The sequence below is a fragment of the Arachis ipaensis genome, chromosome B3 (assembly GCF_059453495.1).
Source record: "Arachis ipaensis isolate K30076 ecotype BB chromosome B3, ASM5945349v1, whole genome shotgun sequence".
Lineage (NCBI taxonomy): Eukaryota > Viridiplantae > Streptophyta > Magnoliopsida > Fabales > Fabaceae > Arachis > Arachis ipaensis.
In genome coordinates this window covers 33378723-33402599 of record NC_142438.1, presented here as the reverse complement: position 1 = coordinate 33402599, position 23877 = coordinate 33378723, and the positions used below count along the sequence as shown (strand labels likewise).

At 34.9% G+C, this 23877-nt stretch overlaps 2 protein-coding genes and 2 long non-coding RNA genes across 12 annotated transcripts; 1 reads left to right on the top strand and 3 right to left on the bottom strand.

Moving 5' to 3' along the window:
* The first annotated feature begins 2063 nt into the window (after window positions 1–2063).
* Window positions 2064–7390, top strand: LOC107630216 (uncharacterized). 8 transcript variants are annotated; one of them, XM_088509228.1, is made up of 4 exons: window positions 2064–2963; window positions 3837–4334; window positions 4710–5525; window positions 5726–7390. In XM_088509228.1, exons 1-2 carry the CDS (start codon window positions 2154–2156, stop codon window positions 3930–3932), a joined length of 906 nt encoding a protein of 301 aa, XP_088365354.1. In that variant the 5' UTR covers window positions 2064–2153; the 3' UTR covers window positions 3933–4334; window positions 4710–5525; window positions 5726–7390. The 8 variants fall into 8 exon arrangements, with proteins under 8 accessions (XP_088365354.1, XP_020974310.1, XP_020974314.1 ...); XM_021118651.2 differs by having other exon boundaries at window positions 4707–5525; XM_021118655.2 differs by adding an exon at window positions 3673–3704 and having other exon boundaries at window positions 4091–5525.
* On the bottom strand, window positions 3849–7332 carry MOL1 (Leucine-rich repeat transmembrane protein kinase family protein). The gene is made up of 2 exons (XM_016333297.3): window positions 4686–7332; window positions 3849–4378 (listed from the first exon to the last, which is right to left on the bottom strand). Exons 1-2 carry the CDS (start codon window positions 7237–7239, stop codon window positions 4068–4070), a joined length of 2865 nt encoding a protein of 954 aa, XP_016188783.1. The 5' UTR covers window positions 7240–7332; the 3' UTR covers window positions 3849–4067.
* An 8063-nt stretch (window positions 7391–15453) lies between the features above and the next one.
* LOC110269634 (uncharacterized) lies at window positions 15454–16578 on the bottom strand. Of its 2 annotated transcripts, none has more exons than XR_002358403.2 (4): window positions 16506–16578; window positions 16225–16430; window positions 15923–16117; window positions 15454–15787 (listed from the first exon to the last, which is right to left on the bottom strand). It is a non-coding gene; the product is annotated as an uncharacterized LOC110269634 (long non-coding RNA). The 2 variants fall into 2 exon arrangements; XR_002358404.2 differs by having other exon boundaries at window positions 15923–16066.
* A 2458-nt stretch (window positions 16579–19036) lies between these two features.
* LOC148570254 (uncharacterized) lies at window positions 19037–23173 on the bottom strand. The gene is made up of 7 exons (XR_015907046.1): window positions 22923–23173; window positions 22467–22793; window positions 20990–21319; window positions 20830–20901; window positions 19846–19917; window positions 19471–19635; window positions 19037–19335 (listed from the first exon to the last, which is right to left on the bottom strand). It is a non-coding gene; the product is annotated as an uncharacterized LOC148570254 (long non-coding RNA).
* Between the last annotated feature and the right edge of the window lie 704 nt (window positions 23174–23877).

Genomic DNA, 23877 nt, shown 5'->3' with positions numbered 1-23877 from the left:
CTAATTTTAGTATAATATAACCCAGAAGAAAGTGAGGGCAACTTTTTTAATATAACATTTTTATTTGAATCATGAGTTGTGATACATAAGTACTCATGATATCCCTCATTCATTGTTTCAATATGATATCTATTTCGGCGAATATCTTTAAAACTCAACAAGTTTCTTAGAGATTTGGCAGACAATAGTGCATTATTTATTATGAATTTTGTTCCTTTGGAAAATAAAATTATAGCTCTTCCGAAGCCTTCTATCACATTGCTTGAGCCAATAATAGTATTAACATATTCTTCTTTTGGTACAAGATGAGTAAAATATATATTACTTTTAAAAATGGTATGCAAACGTGCACTATCCGCAAGGCAAACATCTTCATTATATATCCTTATCATTTTCTTCAAATACAAATAATAATAATAATAATAATAAAATGAATAGCAATACATGCACAGTAAAATTATATTTTTGATTGGAATTATTTTTCTAAAAAGTATTGTACATAAAATAGTGTCATATACTAAAATATTATTATTATTATTATTATTATTTTAGAACTTGACACATTTAATGATTTTGAAATTCATAAATATAAATATTTTATTAAACATTATTTATATACATCATACTTGAAATTCAAATACATTGAGAATAAAAATTAATAAAAAATTTTTTACATTATTTATTTACATGAGTACTTTAACAAACCCACATATTAAACTTTTCCATCATTGATTAAATGGCCAATATTTCCTTCAAGATCCTCAAAGAAATCAAATACTTTATAATGAGTGGTGTAATTTTCAGCAACATTCTTTGAAGCAAAATTCATCTCCTTTCCTTTGTCATTCTTTTTTAAGGATGCTTGATAAAGATCAACTAGGTGTCTCGGGGTACGACAGGTACGCGACCAATGGCCCTTTCCATCACAATGGAAACATTTATCCTCTGTTGATTTAGTTTGCCCATTATTTCTTTCTTTATCCCACTTCTAGTTAGATTATTTCTTGTAAACATAATTTTTTTTTTCTTCCATAATTTTTCTTGTTACCAAAACATTGTTGTTTACCTCTTTTGGGGTTATGATTTGCCTCATTTGCTTCAGGAAATAGGACGGCGTTAGTTAGGCACGCTTCATGATTTCTTAAAAGCAATTCATTGTTATGTTTATCAACAAGAAGACAAGAAATTAGCTCAGAATATTTTTTAAATTCTTTTTCTCGATACTGCTGCTGTAGGAGCACGTTTGAAGCATGGAAAGACGAGAAAGTTTTTTCTAACATATTATTATCAGTTATCTTTTTTCCACATAATTTCATTCGTGAGGTAATTCGGAACATTACTTAATTGTATTCATTTATGAATTTAAGTCCGATAGACGCAAGTGTGTCTACTCATATCGGGCATGAGGAAGTATCACTGTCTTTTGATGAATATATCTTTCTTCAAGGTTCTTCCACAGATCTGCAGGATCTTTTAGTATGAGATATTCATTTTTCAATCATTTGTCAAGATGACGACAAAGGAAGATATGGCTTTGAATTTATCCTTCTGGAATACATTATTTTCTGGCTTAATGGTATCTCTAAGATCCATTGAATCAAGATAAATTTTGGCATCTAGTATCCATGATAAGTAGTTATTTTTAAATATATCAAGAGTATTAAATTTAAGATGAGAGAACTTTAATACAATGAAAATTTGTTAACTGAATTTTTCTAACTTTTGATCAGAATCTCGTGCTGATAACGTATTGTAAAATAAATAAATAAGAGAGATAATAAATATAAAATAAAAAATATAAATAAAAGACTCTAATATTAATATTCATCAATATAATTATTTCAATATAACAGAGATGACACACACATATATATATATATATATATATATAGCAACATAAAAAAAAGAAAAAAAATATTAGTAGTATATAAAAAAAAATATTATCTCATATCAAGTCCCTATTTATACATGCATAAACTCTTTATTTTTAATCTTTAATTAATGTAATTTCTGTTAGGAACATGAACATCCCACCATAAAAAAGTTGAGCTGCCTATTAAAATCCGTATCAAAACAGATAATTGGTGCCTTTCATATGGAAATGAACCGCCAAAAGCCCAAAACTACAGCGAAGAAATAAGAAGTTGACGACCATGTCCATCACCACAGCATTCACGTGTACATCCACAGGCACCTCAGAAAACCCCATCGTGGCATTCACCACTCCCCCCAACTACGCCGAAAGGTTATCCCACCTTCTCACCGTCAACGCCTACTCCCCACTTTGGTGCCCAACACTCACCATCCAACCCACACCCTCCTCTTTCGCCCCTTACCTCTCCTCTCACTCTCTCCAACCCTTCTCCGCCATCGCCTTCACCTCCCGAACCGCAATCCAAGCCTTCCACACCGCTGCCGCCGCCCTCCGCATCCCCCCGCTCTCTCATTCTGGCCACCCCTTCATCGTCGCCGCCCTCGGAAAGGACACCGAGCTCATCGACGCCGAATTCCTCTCCAGAATCTGTTCCAATTCTGAGAGAATTAGGGTTCTTGTTCCACCGACCGCGACGCCGAGCAGTCTTGCGGCGGCGTTGGGGCCCGGCGGCGGCCGGAGAGTGCTCTGCCCAGTCCCACTGGTCGTGGGCCTGGAGGAGCCACCGGTGGTGCCGGCCTTCCTGCAGGAGCTACGGGATTTTGGATGGGCCCCAGCTCGGGTGGAGGCCTACGAGACGCGGTGGGCTGGGCCGCGGTGCGCGGAGGGGATTGTGAAGGGGAGTGAGGATGAAGGAATCGATGCGGTGGTTTTTACGAGCAGTGCTGAGGTCGAGGGCCTGTTGAAGAGCCTGAGGGAGTTTGGGCTGAACTTTGAGGAGGTGAGGAGGAGGTGCCCAGGTTTGGTTGTTGCGGCCCACGGGCCTGTCACGGCGGCTGGGGCCGAGAGGCTTGGAGTTAAGGTTGACGTGGTGAGTTCCAAGTTTGGTAGTTTTGATGGAATTATTGATGTTCTTAATGCTTCGTTGCAAAGGCTTAGGATTTAGAATTTTCTGGGTAGAAATGTAATCTAGAATGCTCATATCAATTCTGTATAATTTATCAAACCAGACTGTTCTTTTATTTTATTTGTATTTACTTGATAGAGAAATACAAATCTTTCTTCAAAAAGTTTCAGTATATATGTTACTTTATCATAGTTGTACCAATAAGATACGGGCTGGGAGGATGATTTTTTTTTTCCTTTTTCTGAAAAATTATGTTGAGCTTTTTGACTTGCTCCTTATTCTTCTTCTTTTTAGATGCTCAGCTAGGGATTCCGTATATTAATATTTTGTTAAGCCTCTTAATTCTTATAAATGCAATTTCATTGAACTAAGACTGGTTTTCACAATGATTCATTGTTGGCTTCACACTAACTTCAGTATTGGCTTAGATGGTAAAAAGGTGTTATTTATTCCTGGAAGCCGCGAATTCGATAACGGTTTAAACTTCAAACGCTTGCGACATTGATGTTAGGCAAATACTCTCTGAAAAGTTGAAACTCTTCAACAATGAATATGATTCTTGGCAGAAATAGAGCTGATTTTTTATACATGTTCTTAAACTGGGTGAAATTCTGAATGCTGATTTTTTATACATGTTCTTAAACTGGGTGAAATTCTGAATGCTTATATGAAGACAAATGGCAAGCTAATGCTAACAATGTTGAGGTAAATTGTTCCTGAAATTCCACGTTGAATTGCTTCTTTCAAATGCACAATATTGTCTTGTTTGAAATAAGTATATCTGATGTAATAGTCAGAACAAAGAATATTTACTGACACGAAAAGAGAGTGTGACAGCAGGGAGTATTATGGAGCCAAATGAATACCATATTCCAAATATTTTATGAAGTTGATTTTGCAACACAGACAGAATGGGATGTCACACTCAAATAATGGGAAGTATATATTATACAAATACAAACTACAGACTCATTTAATTACACACGTGCAAACTTTTTAGTGAGAATTTATATATCTCTAATGGCTTTCAATATTAATGATACCGATTAAAATTGTACTATCTTTTTTTTAAGCTCTGCCATCTTCTATAGGTTTGATCCCTGACAAAAGCTTCAGAGCATCTTCCATCGACGGTTGATCATATGACCTGCTGCTAGTGCAAAGCATAGCAACCTCGAGAACCAGTTTGATCTCCTGCATTGTATTGGCGGAACTGACTTCGTTCTCGTCGTAAATTTCTCTGAGAAGAACATGCCATGGTTTGTTTTGTATGGTAGCTGCTGCATTAGTCAACCTTCCTCCAGTTAAAATTTCCAGAATCATCTCTCCGAATTGGTAGACATCCATTCTGAGTTCCTCTTTCACGGCTTCATTATATTCTGCATCCAAAAATAAACACAAATCAGTATAATTAAACAGAGAAAGAAAAAGGAGTTAGGTAATTGACAGATAGGTATGTGAGTGTTTCAATAGTTGGCTAGTTCTCTACATAATCTGGACAAGGTAGAGTAACAAACTTAGATCCTGTTTGGTTTGTGGTTTTATTTTTTTTGTTTCATTTTCATTTCTATTTTCAATGTTTTGTTTTCATGATTTTTTGAAGAGATAAGTAAAGAAAGTGAAAACAGTAAAATTATGTTTTCATTATTTAATGCACATGCAAATGCAGAGAATTACTTGTTATACCTGTTTCCCACTTGGTTGTAGCAGGAGATGAGCCGTTGGTCAACCTTAACAGATGTTTGAACCCAAATTCAGCCAAACGGGGTTCCATATTTTCATCAAACACAACGTTGCTTGATTTCAAGTCTCCATGGGGTATGGCTGGGTAACAGTCATGGTGAAGGAATCTTAGTCCCCTTGCGATTCCAACCACAGTTCTGAACTTAGCTGCCCAGTCCCACTTCCTTCCAATTTTTTCAGCCAAATTCCCGTTGGGCACGTAATCATACAGAAGATAGACTAACTGATTATTGTGGCATAGCCCCAATAATCTGATCAAGTTCTTGTGCCTCGCATTTCCAAGGCGAATTATGAATTCCGACATGACCTTGATGCTCCTCTGTTCCCATTCAATCTTCTTAACTACGACTGTTATCCCTGTAGGGAGAACCACCTTTGAAACCAAAGGTGGTGATGGTGATGGAACTTCTGTTGTTTTTGTGCCACTGAAGCTTGTCAAAATATCATTTGCTGTGAACTGTGGGAGTCCAGCAAATGAGACCATCTTCCATTGACTTTTGATCCCTCTTCTTAAATAAAGTGTTCCAAAAGCGACTCCTAGAAGGATTACTAACGACCCTAAACAGAGTAGCAGAATACGGGTAAGCCTCCATGTTCCTTTGCTCCCCAATATTCCAACTGAACCAGGACATGGTCGAAGTGGTGCTCCACAAAGCTCAGAATTCCCAACAAATGCACTGCTACCCATCAATTTGAATGACTTCCCTGTTGGAATTGAACCCGTGATATTGTTGAAGGACACATTGAGAAGTTGTAAACTTGAAGAACTACCAAACTTTTCAGGTATGGGGCCATTGATCTTATTATTTGATAGGTCTATAACACTAAGAACAGGGATACTGGCTAGTTCTTCTGGTATATGACCTATCATATTGTTGTTCGACAAGTTCAGTTTTTCAAGAGCCTGACATTTGGAAAAGCTGTTTGGTATAGTTCCAGATAAGTTGTTCCTATCTAGATCAATAATTGAAATTGACTTACAGGACTCAAACTGAGGAAGATCACCTGAAATACCGCAAGAAGATGATGAAAAGTTTTGAAGTATGGGCAAAGACCATAGTCGTGCGGGGATGGTGCCTCCTAATCGTGGATTATAAGATACATTGAAATACCGAAGTTGATATGCTTGAGAAATATCGGAGGGAATCCCACCAACAAAATTGTTGTGGGACAGGTCAACGTATGAAACATCAGGAAGATGGCTGAATCTGAGAGGGATCCTTCCGGAGAATGAGTTATCTTCGAGGCGAAGGCGAACAAGGGAAGAACAATCAGAGAGAGGGGAGAGACCTCCTGTGAATTTGTTTGAGAACAAGATCAACTTAAACAGCTCTCCACTTGCACAAATGTCCGGTGGAATGCTGCCAACCAAATTGTTTGTGGATGCATCCACCCACTTGAGTTTAGAGTTGCTCCCCAGGCTCTGTGGAAGTAATCCGGAGAACCGGTTGTTCCAAATGAGAAGGGTTTCCAAGGACGGAAGTCCACCTATGCCTTGTGGAACATTGCCAGTCATGTCATTGTACATGAGACTCAGCAGTCTTAGGTTCTTTAACTCTGAAAAGCTCTCTGGAATAGACCCTGAAAGGAAGTTATCAGATAAATCTAAATTTGTGAGAATTTTGATATTGCCCAACTCACTTGGTATTGATCCTGTGAGCTGGTTCCGGAACAGGAATAGTGATTGCAAACTGGTGAGGTTGGAGAGTTGCTTTGGTATGGGGCCTGATAGATTTGCACCTGCTATGTCAAGATACTGAATCTGACTCATGTTACCCAATTGTGGCGGTATAAGACTATCATAATTGTTGTAACCAATCTCCATATGGGTCACTGTTTTGAGGTTTCCAAGTTCTGAAGGAATATTCCCTGTGAGAGAATTCCCTGCAAGATGAAGAAACTCAATGCTTCTGAAAGAACCATACTCAGATGGAATTGGTCCACTGAAGTAACTCCCAGCTAGATTAAGAACCTTGAGATTCTGTAGCTGCGAAAGTTCTGCAGGCAATGGACCTGAAAAGCTGTTGCTAAAGGCATCAAGTACAAGAAGATTTTGGAGGCTGGAAATTCCATTTGGAAAGTGACCAGAGAAGTTGTTTCTGCTGATATCAAGGCTTTTCAGGGTTTTGAGGTTGAAAATTTGCACTGGAAGCTGGCCAGAGAAGAAGTTGTAGCTGAGGTTGAGATCAACAAGCTTTGTGAAGATGGTGAATTGTTTCCCTGAGATTACGCCACCGAGTTTCTTCATTGAGAGGTCTATGGAGGTTACAACTGTTGAGTCGTTGTTACACTTGATACCTGTCCAAGAACATGCATAGGATTCTGTTGTTGAGTTCCCTTGTTGAGAGGGTACTTTCCAATCATGCAGTGTGTTATCATCATCTACAAGCTCAGATTTCAGGCCCAGGAGTGCCTCTGAATAAGGGTCCATTGCTAAAACCACTGAGAATGTGAAAGTCGCGAGAAGATTCAAGTACAAGAATTTTACAATCTCCATTGGAACTTGGAGAGCATAAGGAAGAAACAAGAGACAATTGTAACTATCCTAAGTAAAGCAAATGGTGTGTCAGTATAATAAGTTTATGAGTATGATGAGAGATGTCAGATATCTAATATTTTTTATAAATATTAACTAATATTTTTAATCATTATTTTATTTTTATATCATTAAAATTTAAAATTTAGGATTTAAAATTTAAAATTTATTATTTATTAAGATATTATGCACTTGTTTTTTGTTGGCTAATTTTTTTTAGATATTAATCAAATTTTAGTGTAATATTCAAATATTAAATTTTACGATATTTTTTAAAATTTTGAGAATGAAACCATTTATAAAAAATGAATTGTATTTTTAATATTTAAATAGAGAATATATTATATATTTTAATATTAAATATATAATGTGCGGGTGTTCTTAAAATTAAACATAATAAAATATAATAATTGAGGTTATGCCAAAATTTTATTAATATTTAAAAAAATATATGTTTTTTGTTTTGTTGTTTGAGGAAAAAAATGCATGGGGAATAGAGAAAGGAAATGGCACTGTATATTTTGAAAGGGGTGAATGACTAGACTAGATTGATTAGTAGGTTCAACGATATTATTGGATTGCTTTTGGGGGCAAGCGGGGACCCTGCAATGTTTGTTTATTTGGATGGTGCTTGCCATTAGCGAATAAAGCCTTCAAATGGGATTATCTTTTTCTAACTTTTTTCATTTGGGAAAATCACAGTAAGGTATCGTTATAGCTAATTCAAATTACTTTTTATCTTTATTTTGTGCTTGTGGGACATGGATCAAAATGACAAATTCGTCCGTGCACTGTTTTGTTTTCGTTAATTAAAATTACTAGTAAAAACTAGAAAGAGACATCTTCAATACTAGCGAGCAAGACTTCATTCTCATTGTTTTGGGCTACGGATTCAATAACTCGACTTTGCCTATTGTAAATCTAGATTATGAAAACTGAGTCAAGTTATTGAACAGATAGAATTAAAAATTTAATATATAAATTTTAAAATTTATTTTTTATTTATTATTTTTAAATCGATTAACTTTTAAAAAATCAAATCGATTCGATTAACTCACTAATGTTTTTACTGATTTTTTTATATTATTTTAAAACAGACCAACCAAGTAGTAGATTCTTAATTAATCGAGTTGAACCGATCATTTTAGTCTGATATTTAGAACCAAATTATAAATTCATCTCTTCAAACTAGTGAAGCTCATGACTATCAAAAATACTCACGAACGACTATTAATTTTCCTTCGGTAGAGAATTTCCTTACAAAGGGTTCTCTACCAAGCAAAAAAGTAAAATCCCGTGATTACGCGAAAAAAACCATGACTATTGACTAATTATAAGTTGTCGAAGTCAAACCATTTATAATTAATCACGAATGGAAATTCGTCCATATTATCCATGTTCTTGTACGGGAATCATAAAGACATAAAGGCCCAATGCATGGCTCTTTTTTCTCTTTTTAAATTGAATGGAAAAACAAAATTTCTGAATTAAGTAAGCTGGGTAAATCTAGTGGCCTGTAGATACTTATCCATCCCATTCATAAAACTTGTCTCAAACGCTTCAATTTATAGTAGCAATTTTATAGGTAGCCAGCTAATTATGGTGTATGATGCATGGGCGTAAAAGGGTGAGATGTGATCATGGTTTTCGCCAGTAACTTGGAATCCTGGATATAAGTGCCAATGTGTCATAATATATAATGATCGTGCTTTATTTCCCTTTCCGAACTATGTTTTACAGGATAAATTTAATAGCCAATTATAACCGAGTGTGACAACAAAAATATTTTATATATACTCAAATTAATTATTATATAATTTTGTTTTTATAGAATCTAATACAAATAAATCACTCATGTTGTTTCTATCCTGAAATCTCATGACTTCGAAGAGTGAGACTCGAAGCCGAGATTTTTAGGTAAGAATAGAGAAACTATATTATTTGAGTTATAGCTCATTAGTGAGACTTGGTATATCATTGTCCATATAGAAGTAGTTGATTTTATATTTGTTAGTGTAGTATTTTTTATTATCATTTTTCTTGTTATAAAAAAAATATTAAAGGATAAATAGAATTTATTATTTTTTATTAATAATTATTATTAATATTTAAAAATATTAAATTATATTATTAAATTATTAGATTAAAATAATTAAATTAATAACTAAAAATATTGAATAAAAAGAACAAATTATATCGAATCTTGAACTGATATCACCAGGCCACTTTTGAATTTTAATATGGAGGCATAGCTGGTGCTAGACGCTTATATGGGGGAGGAGGGGTGCTTGACATTGGGGTGGTGTCAAGGAAAATAGAACTCGGACTGTGCGACTGGAAAGATACAACTCGGACTGTGTGAGTTCCTGCTGCCAAAGCGGACCGTCCGATTTGTTGCTACTCCCACCCACGTGTCGTTGGTCAGGTGCTCCCTAGAGACGGTGCCCATTTAACACAACCAACCCCCTCTATTGCATGCGTACTGGAATTTCACTTTCCCTTTCTTCCCCAACAAGCTTCGAAGCCTTCATCTTCTTCCTCCTTCAGCCATTTCTGTTTCATCTGTTTGAACTAAAAAAAATCCAAATATCAAAGAAATCAAAACCAAACGGATAAGAGATTCATTTACTGTGAATTAAAAAAAAATGAAAATCTTGCACAACTCGGACCATGCGACTACTACCTACTTCTCCAACGAACAAAACGGACTATCCGATTTGTTCAATGAGAAATCGCAGGGTCGGATTTCCATTATGTGAGTTTCATCTCCTCCAAGCAAAACGGACCATCCGATTTGCATATAAATTTTTGAAAACAAAGAACTCCGGAAGGTCCGATTTCTCCACACCAATTCTGATAAAAAAGCTGTCCCACATAACCGTATAGAACCCCCATCTTTCATAACCCTGCAAAGCACCTACACCCCCTCCATAACAAAAAAAAATCAGCCGTTATAATTTGATTGAATATAATTTGTCATTTAATGTAATTTGTATATTTTATGTTTTTTTATTATAGATACACTTTAGGTATTCAGTATATAATATCAACACGTTATACATAACAGTTTCTCTTTCTAATTTACCTTTTTTTTTTAAATAAAAATATAAATTACTTAAACAAATTTAGCTGACATAATATTCAATATTATTCTATTTTATATAGAGACGTACCTTGACATCACAAAGTTAAGAAAAAAAATCCATATTATATATATTTGAAAAAGCAATTCACCAGATATATTTTCTTCGATAAACACTACTATGAAAATCATTTTGGGCACCTTAAAATTTTTGAACAACAATAATCCAGAATCCTGATAATTAGTTTATAAATTTGTAGGATGCATGTGGAAAAAAAGTTTATTAAAGAATTATTACATTTTAAATGTAATGGACACCAGGAGCTTATTGTCCTTTATATCATTGTTTTGAGAAGGGAAATCCACCGAACGCAAACTCATTAAGAAGTGGACATCAAATCATGAATGTTTGAGCAAGAAAGGGCCCTGCAATATTCAACCAATTGCTTAATCAGTCTTTTCACGAGAGACAGACCTGCAGTGGCTATTTCCACAGAGCCCCCGTGACCAAAAAAACCTAATGCATATTACTTAATAGTTATTACTTTGTTCATCGCAATCACCTGCTATTGGTGTAATAGCGGTAGTGGTATGCGTGTAAGTGTGTAACGTGAATGCTTTAATCAAATCTATTCAATTGTGCATTTAATTTCACTAGCTAGTGATGATAGACTCTCTTGTTGATGGGTTACTTGGATAGGAAATTTGTTTTCAGATGATCTCGGGAGAACTTCGGGTTGGAATGGAAGAAACACTTTGATTCTATACCAAAAATATAATTTTATTGTGTATGAATAATTTTAAAATAACTTAAAATATGATTAAAAAAGAATAAAATTCTTTCAATAAATATTGGATTAAAATAATAAAAAAAAACCACACACACACTAAGATTAGGTTTTGTATATATGGATATGCTTGTTGATTTTCAAGATAAAGTATTTTTTCGGTTTTTTAAAAAAAACAGCGATACGGTTTCACGTCAAAGGCTCCTATTCTATTATTAAGTATATAAAGTCATCGTAATACCATTTGCTATCAAAGTGGCGCAGCCGGAAGCGTAACATTCTAATAGTAAAGGTGTTACACACGGCGGCACTTGGTAGACAGCGGCGGCAAGGGCTAGAGCTTTCGTGGTCTCTGGGACAACGAGGGTGGTTCGACCAGAGGAAGAACAGAAGGAAGGGAAAGAAGAAGGAAAGGGGGTGACGTCGCAACAACTTTGTGGTTGCCAGCGGCAACGAAGAAGATGGAAAAGAGGTGGTGGCAGTGATGGTGGGTGGCTGTTCGCGAGGGCTAGGGTGTGACTAAAGGGAAAGAGAAGAATGGGAGAAGAAGAAGAAGGGAGGGGTCTCGGTGGTGGGTTGATGGCAACAGAGAGGGGGCAGTGATGGTGGTGGTTTCGGCGGCGGCAGATGGTGGTGTTGGGGAGAGGGGAGGAAACGGATAGGTGAGAGAGAGAGAGTGAGTGAAATTCGAATGACTGGAGAAGAGGGTTCGCGCTTTGAATTTACGACCCATTTATCGTTGAAAAATCCGACAGTAAACCATTACGGGTCACCAAAATACAGCATTTCACTAAGTGGATTTACCGTCAGATCTTTTCGACGGTAAATCTGACCCTAAAAGACGCGCCAAATGATTTTTGTTTTCCTGCAAATATTACCGGCGAATTTATCGTCGGAAACATAAATCCACCGGTAATTACTAAACCTTATGAATTCGACTTCGTTACCGCCAGTAAATTTGATGGTAAATTTACCGCTACTCTTCGACGCTAAATCCGACGGTACTCTGCGTTTTTCTTGTAGTGTACATGAATTTAACCTAATCTATTAATTGATTGTATAGTAAATGGAAAAGTAAATACATGACATATATTCTATAATATAACATCTAGTTTGATGAGTAATTTTGATAAATATAAAGTTTTATAACGGGTAAAAATAGATTTTTTACATGAAGATTTAAGCATAAAATTCAAGCACAAACTCATCAAAGAATCAATTATGCATGTAATAAAGATGATATGATAAGGAGAAGTCCAGCAAGCAAGGTTTAGTTGTAGGACATTAGTTTTTACTTATCAAGGTAAATTAAATTCATTTCTTAAGTTCAAATTATGTTTTAATCAAAGTAAAATGATTTTTAACCTATTTATAATAGATTATGAGGAGTAGGACCCAACCTAATAATGCACAAGGCACCATAGTTCAAAATTTAAATTTTGTTGAAAAATGAACAAGAGGATCGATAATTTGCAAGATCGGTCCACATGAGGTGGTGAATCTAAATTTGAGTATTTTGAGCTATGACGATCGATGATATGCTTTGAGGATCAATCATATGTCTTTGGGACACAAAAATCCTACCAAAAATGTGTGTTTGATGATTAGGCTACTCCCACTCAGTACTAATGTATATGAGTGCACCAAGGCCTATAAATAGAGGTATTTGGATTGTGCTTTACTGCACCACAACTTTTTCATATCTATATGCTATTATGTTAATCAAAATTAATAAGTTTTCAAAATGGTTTTATCAAAATTTGAGAAATATACTTGAGTTTACTCATAGAGCTTCATTTATAATCATATACTCGTTTGAGAGAGCTCGTTATTTCTAAAATTTAATATCACTTTGTAAAAGAAGATTTTGTAACTCTTCTTGATTTTTGAGGGACTTAGAGGTTATTTTCTCTAAGTGGTGAGTCTTGCTAGACACCATAGTCAATGAGGATACCTAAGATCATTAAGCACTCAAAGAAAAATAATTGAAATCGGTATTACTTTGAGTTCTTAAAGAAGAAGTCTCTAAGTGGAGTGGCTTAATTGAAGTCATGACCATATACTATGAGGTATTCATCAGGTGCTCTATGTTGTACCGGTTTATCAAGTGTCCTATAAGTTTGGTAATATAGTGAAAATCTCCGCACCTTGGTGGTGGGAAGAACTGGACGAAGGTGAGAGGTTACATCAAACCAGAATATATCATGATTGCTCATCTTCTTAACCCTTAAACTCTTTCCTTTTCTTGCTATTTACATTTCTAAAGTGGTGTGAAAATTTAGCTCCTTATAAGTGTTTGAAAACTTGTTCAAGCTTTTGAAAAAGTTTTAATACGAAACCACTCACCTTAAAGCTTTCATTTATTTTTATATAAGTAGTACAAAAAATATTAAGTATGTAGTTTAAATTATTGAAGTTCGCTTATAAACCTACGAAAAATATAAGTATGTTGCTTTTGTTCACAAGTTTATATTTCACAACTTAAGTTTTCATCTATATTTTGCAAAGTTTTTAATTTGTCATTAATACTCAATTCGCTTTTTCTCTTGAGTATATTTATCTTGTGCTTATCAACTAAGAATGTTGGTATCTCTGGTTCAAAGTGTCTTTGTCAGTGATAAGATGATTCAAGATAACATCATTATTGTACAAGAAGCATTTCAAGAATAACATGCAAAGGAAGAGAAAGCTCCCAAGACTTGAGGATCAAATTGAACACAAACAAAGCCTATGATTTCATAGAGTAGCACTATCTAGAAGGGGTGCTAAAGGATTTTGGTTTTGACTAGAAATAGATTAAGCTGGCAATGGGGTGTATCAAGAGTGTGAGCTACAAATTTAATATCAATGACCTCTTATCCAAGAAAGTCAAACCGCAAAGAGAACTCAGATAGAGAGATCCCCTTTTTTCTTATCTCTTTAGTATTGCCTCTTAAGTATTTTTTATTCTCATGAATAAAGTCCTTAGGAAAAAACTCATTTCAGGGATTAAATTAGTCCCATAACACCAACCATTACTCACTTTCTATTTGTTGATGATTGCATCATCTTGTCAGGAGTAAATGAGGAGGAGCTATACCAGCTTATTCAATCCTAAACACTTACATCATTGTCTCGAGTCAAATGATAGATGTTGAAAAATTTGAGATCACATTTGGCAACTAGATTTTCATCCAAAAAATAGTTAACAGAGAAGAAATTCTGGACATTTCTTTCAGGATAATCTTGGAAAGTACCTTGGGCTTCCAGCACAATAGGAGAGGTCAAGAATTAAGGCTCTAGATTGGATAATAGAAAAAGTAAAAAGCGAAATTAAGGGTGGAAAAGAGAGCCTACTAAACCAAGCAGAAAAACAAAATCTTCATAAAAGCAGTTATTCAAGAAATACCTTCCTATGCCTTGAGCATTTTAAGATTTTCAAAAATTTTTTGCAACAAATTATGCCAAGATAGCAAGATTTTAATAGAGGGATCAGAAAAGGGACAAAGATATTCACTGAAAGCCTAGACAAAGATATGCACTAGCAAAAGAAAAGGGTAAATGGGTTTCAAGGAATCCCATTTTCAAAATTTTGCTCAATTACCCAAGAAAGCTTAGAGACTCATCAGGAATCCAGAGGCTATTTGGGTGCAAATCCTCAAAGTAATGTATGAGTTTTGGGAGGCACAAAACTAAAAAAAAAGCATGTATTGAATTTGAAACAACCTTAAACAAAGAAGAAGATTGTTCAAAAGCAACACATATTAGAGAACAGGAGAGGGAAATGGGATCGACGAACATGAAAGTGGAAGAGCTTATTTCAAAATCTCAAGAGTGGAATAGAGCAAAGGTTCAACGAATTTTCCCCACTCACACAACTGATATGATACTTTAGACCCCAATCAGCAAAGTCAAAAGAAAAGATAAGCTTATTTGGCCTCATAGGCAGGATAGTGAGTATTCAATCAAGATGGAATACCACATAGTAAAAAAAAAAAAAATTGGAAAGAACCTTAAGTAGCATGCCTTCATCTAGTTCTAATTTAGAAGATATAGAGAAAGAAATATGGGACATGAGAGTGCCTCATAACATCAAACTGAAAGCAACACACAACAATCTTCCAGTCAAGGTAAATCTGGCAAAAAAGAAAATTAATGAGTGTAGCAAATGTCCTGTGTGTTTGTAGGAGAAAGAAACTGTAGAGCATGCACTCTTACTTTACGATTGGAACAGGGTCATGTTGTTTGGCTCTCAAACTTATTATACTCCAACAAAACAAAATGTATCATTAATCACATCTTGATTGCAAGAAACTCTAAGAAAATCATAACTTGAACTGGAGAGAAGGTAAAGCACGAATAGAGTAGGACAGGAATCACAACTTGGACAATTTGAAAGGATAGAAATGAAAAAATTCTTAGGCACACAAATTCTAATTCTAGAATTACGCCAATTCATGCTAACTTGTTAGAATAAGACATCTACAAATCTCAAGAAACCAACAACTATGTGGCAAAAGAGAAGAGGAAAGTAGAATCAGTGCCAGTAATTTGGAGACCTCCACCACCAGAATGGCTGAAAATGAATGTAGACGCAACCTTCTCATTTATTTCCAACTCTAGAGCAGCAACAATGGCGATTTGAGACAACCATGGAAATCTACAAGGAGGAGCAGCAATCAATTTCAAAGCAAGCTCTAGCTTTACGACAGAACATTGCCAATAAAGGAAGAAGCTATCATGGCAAACATTATAAAATTGAAAAAAAAAATCATCATAGAATCAAATTGCTTACAAATATTAGAAATTCTCAAATCTAGTGGCTCAATTTAGGAAATTGATCCCATTCTCTAAGACATTAGAACCATCAAAAATAGAATTCCCAGTTGCAGCTTCACTTGGACTCCTCGACCAGAAAATCACCTCGCCCATATCTTAACTGAATTAAAGCAGCAAGATCAACAGAATATAAGATGACCTAGATCACCTCCTACACATATTGCGAAAAGCATAAAGGAAGACATACTTTGTATCTTTAATCATAGAGAACAAAGACGATAATAACTCATTTGGACTAGCAATAGGTATCAAAGCTACCTCGCATTAGATTGGGATAGTCATTGATACTTGTTAGCTTCTGGAGTTGGTGTAGTATTACTATTAAGCACTCTCCCTCAAATGTTACATCCTTGATGTGTCAGTCTATCAAGCATCGGCAATCATGAATTCTCTAGCATTATGTTTGGTTCTCTAGCACGCAGTAAACCTCATGTTTGTGCGTCTCTATTGGGAAAATTGCATGTCTAATTCAAACCAAAGAAGAAGAATTACTGCGATAGCAATGGATGATTCATGGTGGTAGGTTCTAGTGCACTCACCCGGTTTCAACGTTTCTCGAGTCTGCATTCCAATGCTTGTATCCTCTTGGGGCAGCTGACGAACTATTCTCCTTCTCTTTGGGTGTTTAAATGTTGGTAGGTGTAGTATGTTTTTTAGGTGCAGATGTTGAGAATCAAAGTCAAATTTTTTCTTTATATTATTATTTGGGTTAATAGTTAAATTAGTTTTGATAAGATATTTTTTAAATTTATTCTAAAAAATTTTTTAATCAAATTTCAATAATTATGAATTAATTATATTTATTCTCCGGTTATTTCATCAATAACTTTTTTTTAAAGATTGATGTTGTAAAATATTAATTAATAACATATATATTATATAATATCTGATATGTCTAATTGGATATTGACCAAATATGTTTGTGAAAATTTATTAATTTAGTCATTTTTTTCAATTACAAAAATCATATTTCTAATATAATATAGTGATTAAATTGATAGATTTTCGTAAACTTATTTAGTTAACATCTAATTGAACATGTTGTGTTATGTATGTTATTAGTTAACATTTCACAGCATCAATCGTTCGAAAATTGTGAGTAGAGTAACTGAAGGACAGATATGATTAATTCGTAATTTTTGAAAGACCAATTTAATTGAAAAAATTTTTGAGGACGAATTCAAAAAATACCTTATATTTCAGAGACTAATTTGACTATTAATCCAAACAATAAAATAAAAAAAAGATTTGACTTTGATTCTCAACATCTGCACCTAAAATTATTTTTAACTCTTAAATAATATTTTCTTTTATTGTTTATTACACATTTAAATTTTTATTTTGTGGTTTTGATATTTGTCATTGTCTAAATATTTTAGAGACATTTTTATTACTTTATCCATAGTGTAAATATATTTTATTTTGAGGTTTTAATATGAGGATAGAGAGTCAACACCTAATCTCTTGTCCCTTTTGGGTTTACTTTTAGGTGACTGATAGTCAAAAAAATTTATTATAAAATATGCAATATATACATACCGTTTTTGAGATCGAATTCAAGACATGATGTTTATAGAATTCAAGCAAGTATATTTGTGTCTACAACATAATTACATGTTATTTATTGTTCACGTTAAATTACTAATACTAAATTTATTTAAGGAGAAATATATTAAAGCTGCAGATTAATATTTAATAATGTAGAAAACCTGTCTAATATTTGTGGAGACGTTGAGGTTATCCCGAAACAAGAAAGGCTTTATTTGTTTGGAGTGCATAAATTACAAGAAAACATGCTAATATTATTCTTTTATTCATATCTTTCTTGTTTTCAAACTTTTATGTTATTATTTTAGTGAATAAATAATTATTTGTATCCATAAAAGATGATAACGCTGAACTATGTATTTATGATAAATCGAAATTGATCTTATACCCACAAAAATTGCCATTCGTGTAATAAAAATATCCTGTTTTAGTTATGCACTTGTTTTGTTATTATCCGAACCTATGTGGCACTCCCAACCCTCTAAAATTCTATCGCTCTTTAATTCTATTTCTAATTTCAACCGTCTATCCCTATTCCATGGCAGCAGCTTCCTCCTCTTCTGCCGCTATGGCCGCTCTTCCGTCCTTTCGCACCTTCGCTTCATCCTCGCAAGTAGGGTTTTGGAGGGTTGGGGATGCCATGTAGTTTCAGATAATAACGAAGCAAGTGCATAACTAAAACAGGGTATTTTTGTTTCATGGAGGGCAATTTTCGTGGGTACAAGATCAGTTTCAATCTATCATGGATATATATATGTGAACATTATCATCTTTTATGGGTACAAATAGTCATTTATTCTTATTTTAGTCATATCTATACAGACTAGAATATAAGAAGAATCATCACCGACGTGAAATTTTCACCCAATTTAACTTTTTTTTTTTTCAAAAAGATAAATGCTTTCCCTCCCATATGAATCACCCCATATGGGTTCATCACAGCTGAGGAATTAGATTAGGGTTTAGGGTCCACTACAAGAAAACAAGCTTTTTGCTACGCTTTTAAAGCGTAGCGAAAAGTCCAAAAAAGCGTAGCGATAGCTTTTCGCCACGCTTTTTGAACTATCGGCACGCTTTTGAAAGGGTCACAACTGCAAGGGTGCCGGTTGCTCTATCGCTACGCTTTTGGTGATCTATCGCCACGCTTTTTTTTTTGCCACGCTTTTAAAGATCGCCACGCTTTAAAAGCGTAGCCATATGTGCCAGATATGGCTACGCTTTTAAAGTGTGCCAATAACAAGATATGGCTACGCTTTTAAAGCGTGCCAATAGAGAGACATATGGCTACGCTTTTAAAACGTGCCAATAGAGAGACATATGGCTACGCTTTTAAAACGTGCCAATAGAGATATATGGCCACGCTTTTAAAGCGTGCCAATAGCCTTGTCAAATTTGAAAAAAAAATCCTGTTTAGCATAGAAAACTTGGAGCTCAATTAACAATGATCAATGTAACTAACGAATTTCCCCAATAAAATTAGCACTTAAACTTGAATATAATTTAGAAAAAGGAGAAGGAAATATCTGTACACATTAAGGCAATGATATCAATAACTAATAATGCAACTATACAATGGAAGTACAACAGCACCATGATTTTGCCAGAAATCAACATAAGGACCATTGGGGCATTGACTAAGAAATTAAAAGCACGTTTATAAAGTACATATTAACATAAAATTTCAATGGCCGAGGCACAAACATCAGTACAAGCTCATTAGTAATCAATAATGAAGAACATTTACAGATAAGAATAGTGCAAGAAATCATGCTTCTTTAGTTCTACTTTGCCATCATGCTGCTACAGCTGGCCCAGTCTTTCCTGCAGAACAAAAGAAACCAATTTGAATGTTGATAAATAATTTTGGTTTAATTGCATTCTGCTCTCATCATTATAGATTGTGTGTAATCAATTATAATACCAAAATATAACGTGCTGCCTGGCAAAAGCACTTACTTGCTTATATCGTCAAGATGATCATCGAAATCTACAATACCCTTCTATTTCTCGGTTGAAGTATAGTCCAGCAAGATCAGATTTTCTGATGGCTCTCAGAGAGAATCGACTATTCCCTTCCGACTGAACCAACTTCCAGTTCTTAGATGCATCCCTAACATAAAGCTAAATCATAAGAAAAAAGTAATCTTGGTTAATGTAACCACCAACAAGATAAGATCTGCAATTGAAGAGAGAATATTAAAAGTAAAAGGGACATTGGATAGGGGAGCTATAGAGCTACACAATATATATGCAAAGTTACAACAACTCTAGCAGCAAAATATGAAAATAAATGACTATTTCAAATAATGGGTACGAAAAAAATTTCCAAACCTGTATATTGAAATAATGCCAGACTGGATCAGACTCTGGTTCACTAAAAGTAGTCAGTCCGGTAGCTATGACCTGATGAACATGAGAATTGAAAACTGGTAATGACTTATGATAATTGTATCTCTTTTGATATTTACACGAACAATTAGTATCTAATTAATATTTGGCTTATTCTTTTTGCAGGTCTTAACTAGAATTCGACCAAGGGAACTCTTCCGACTAGTTAGAAGCAGTTTCATTCCCTGTCAATTACAAGAGGCAAATTCCATGCTAAGATCAACAAAGTATTAATTAGAGGAAACTGGATTTTAGTTTCAACATCTAGCAACCACGTTATACACTCTTAAGTTAGATATATCATCTTTTATAATCTATGCTCTAGCATCATATTCAACAAAAATTCATCCCAAACTACTCAGACTGATTTAAACTAAAAAATAAATTACAGCCCAATGAATTATGGGATGCAATTTCATATAAAGTATAAAGCCCTTACTATTGTCCCTGTAATAATATCATAATCCAAGAAATTGCAAAATCATATCTAATAACCGGCAAAGTGTAGTTCTCCAACCTTTCCCTCATTGCCAGCATGGCATTTCCAATTAGCAAAGTTGATTTCTTAATATTCATGTGTCTTATAGGATTAGAGCCAGCTCAATTGTCATCTAATTTTTATGCCACAAAATGTCCGAATACACTTTCAACAATTAAGTCAACAATGAACTCTGCTGTGAGCAAAGAAGCTCGCATGGGAGCTTCCCTTCTTCGCCTTCATTTCCATGATTGCTTTGTTCAAGCAAGTCTACTTTCAGCTTCTATTAGTTCTAATTTTTTTTTAAATGTTACTTTGTGATTCATTCTATACAATCATATATCATCAAGTGGACGTAAATTCAATTAAGTGGGATCCACATTATATAAAGACAATAAAAAGGACTTAAACTAGAAATAATTATATATAGTATCATGGAATTCACTCACCTCCCATTGGTTGGTCTCAGCAATATAACTCTCTCCACTGTTGGGATACAGAATTATAGGCTTACTTGTACCCTGCCATTAAATTTCTTTTGACATTTAATACTTATACACAAGTAAAACACATAAAAGAGGAGTTCAATTAATTAAATTGAAGTGTCACCTTTTTAATAGATGAAATCAAACCATCAATAAATTTAGGAGCTGTACAGTTGACTCCAACTACAATGACTTGTGAGCATGAGTTAGCAATAGAAGCACAGTCCTGAATGGGATCACCATTAACCACATGGGTCTCGTCTTTGCAGCTAAAAGAGAACCATGCAGGGATGCGTATGTCTTCTTCCACAAGAAGCTCAGCATAAACCTGTGCCTCCAATTTATTAGGGATAGTCTCAAAGGCAATCAAGTCAGCACCTGCGTCAACAAGACTCTTCACTCTTTCCCTGTGGAAATCTTTTAGTGTCTCCAGTTACTTCGTCTCCATAGTCCCCTTTGTCACACACAACATATAAAAGAATTCAAAACTACGCTAATCTAGCTTAACTTAATTATGATAGTACTCACACAGGAACTCAAACTAGTTGGGCTTTCAGGTTAACCCAACCAATCGCTAAATTGAATTAAACAAGAAAAAAAGGACTTGAAAGAATGAATTTGACCCAAACCTTTCAGATCCACTGCACAATTCAAATATTCTTTGATTAAGGCCTTAGAACAAAACAACAAAACAAGTTACATTGCGTGTTAAATTCTGTGTTGAAACTTGAATTCAGATTACTTGTTTAATATTGGCAAACTCATTTTTAAAATAAACACACATAAATTACCATTTACCAACATGTCATGTCATGTGATCTAATCCAACAACTGTGTGAAGCAAAGAAAGTGACAGTGAAATCATTAGAACCTATAGCTACTAACCTTGTAAACATTAACTAATGTGAGATATATATATATTTAATTTTCATAGCCACATAACCAATTTCCTTTACTCATAAATTGAAGACCAAATTGCACATAGAGTACAGCAAAATCAGAATTCTGAAAGGAAATTAACCTGTTGCATTTTCAAATTGGCATCACTTACCCTCAAAGAAGAAGGAAATTCATTCCAAAAGATCTACCTAGATTGCAAGCATGCTACATTTAACTTTCTAAAACCATTTTAAAAAAATCTCTCACAGTCAATAAGCTTTTGATGATAATCGATTTGTCAGACAAAAATATGCTTATCCTAATCCGCACACATACATAATCTCCAAACTGCTATCAGATTTATATCTTCATATTCATGTTAACTGTAGAAATACAAAGGCTTACCCTCTCGAAATTATATTTGGGGTCCCCAAAAACCTAGCAAGCATCGAATAACTGCTAAAATACATCGAATAACTGCAAAAATTATCACGCATTTTCAACATACCCAATTTCCAGTGCGGTGCATTCTTCATAAATTAAAGTTAAAACTAGCAAGCACGAATCAGAAATTGCTAGTCTCAACCAATAGAATTCTCTTCGTTTCACATTTTCTCACCAATATTACACACTAAATTATCAACCAATTCAGGAAAAAAATCACGAACACAAACTACAAAATAGATAAATAAATGAAGGGATAAATAACAAAAATCAGTTACCTTCTCTTTTCTTCTTCGTCTTTTTTGAGCTTCTGATGGTTCGCAACAACACTGGGACTGCGCGATTTAGGAGGAGGAGGAGAGGGCGACGAAGTGCTTCTGCTTCTGTGCCTTGTGCGGCGCCTCGGCGGTGACCGCGTTCTGCTTCTGCGGCGCCTGTGGCTAAGGGAATTTCACAGAAAAATTGCTCTTTTTCCCAAACCCAATTCTGAACTCGAAGTTCTGAAACGTTCCGAACCTGAACCTGTTCCCAACAAATTCCGAATTAAGAACCCGCAAATCGTTCAAATCCCAGTTCTGCTTCAACGAGATTGCCTTCAATACATCCTGATTTCAACAAATCAGGTAATTAAAAGTAAAAGATAATTAAAAGTAAAAAATAAATGAACAGAAAGGTGGGAGGGAGTGAGAGGGGGTAAGGTGAAATAGGAAAAGAAATAAAAGAAGAGGACTTACAAAGAAGCAAGAAGCAGGAAGGGAGTGGCGCGGGAGGGGTTAGGGGGTTAGGGTTTTGCAGCGAAGTAATGGAACAGCGGCAAAGGGGAGCATCCACGGTGAGTGAGGGCGAGGCACAATGAAGGAGGAGGAGTTAGGGCAGTGAGTGTCTCGTCGCGTTGGGGCTTTTGATGGAGGATTTAGGGCAGAGCACGAACAAGAATGGGTTAGGGCAGAGCACAATGAACCTTTTTCTCTAAGTGAACTGAGTCTTTAAACGAAGAAGGGGTTTTTTAATTTATCCCTATCTTTTTTTTTTTTTTTTCCGAGGGAACCTTTTGGCTACGCTTTTAAAGCGTGCCAAAAGGCTTCTAAGAAATGGCTACGTTTTTCGAACGCCGCAATAACAAAACTCTGTTGCTACGCCTTAAAAGCGTGCCGGTTTCTCTCTACGGCTACGCTTTTTAAGCGTGGCAAATAAAAGCGTGGCCAAATCTTGTATCAATTGCCACTCTCATAAAAGCGTGGCCATTGACACTTTTCGCCACGCTTTTAAAGCGTAGCAAAAAAAACGTGGCCAAATCTTTATTTTATCGCCACCCTCATAAAAGCGTGGCCATAGATCACTTTTGGCTACGCTTTTAAAGCGTAGCAAAAAAAAAAGCGTAGCCATAGACCTTTTTTCTTGTAGTGGTCATAGAGAAAAATAAAAGTTGTCTAACCCTAAATTTCTCACTCAATCATGTCGTCATGTCATTTTTAAAGACTTGATTTTGGTATCGGTAACTTCTCACCATCTCTTATCCTTCCACCATTTGTTCTCCCCACTATGTTGGCCTCCAGGACGGATCCACATTGAAACTTAAGGGGACATTTGCCCCACTAAAATTTTGTAAAGCAAATGATTATATATGAATGTAAATATTTGCTTCCATTGTTATATTGTTTTTGTCCCATAATAAATTATAATATTCTT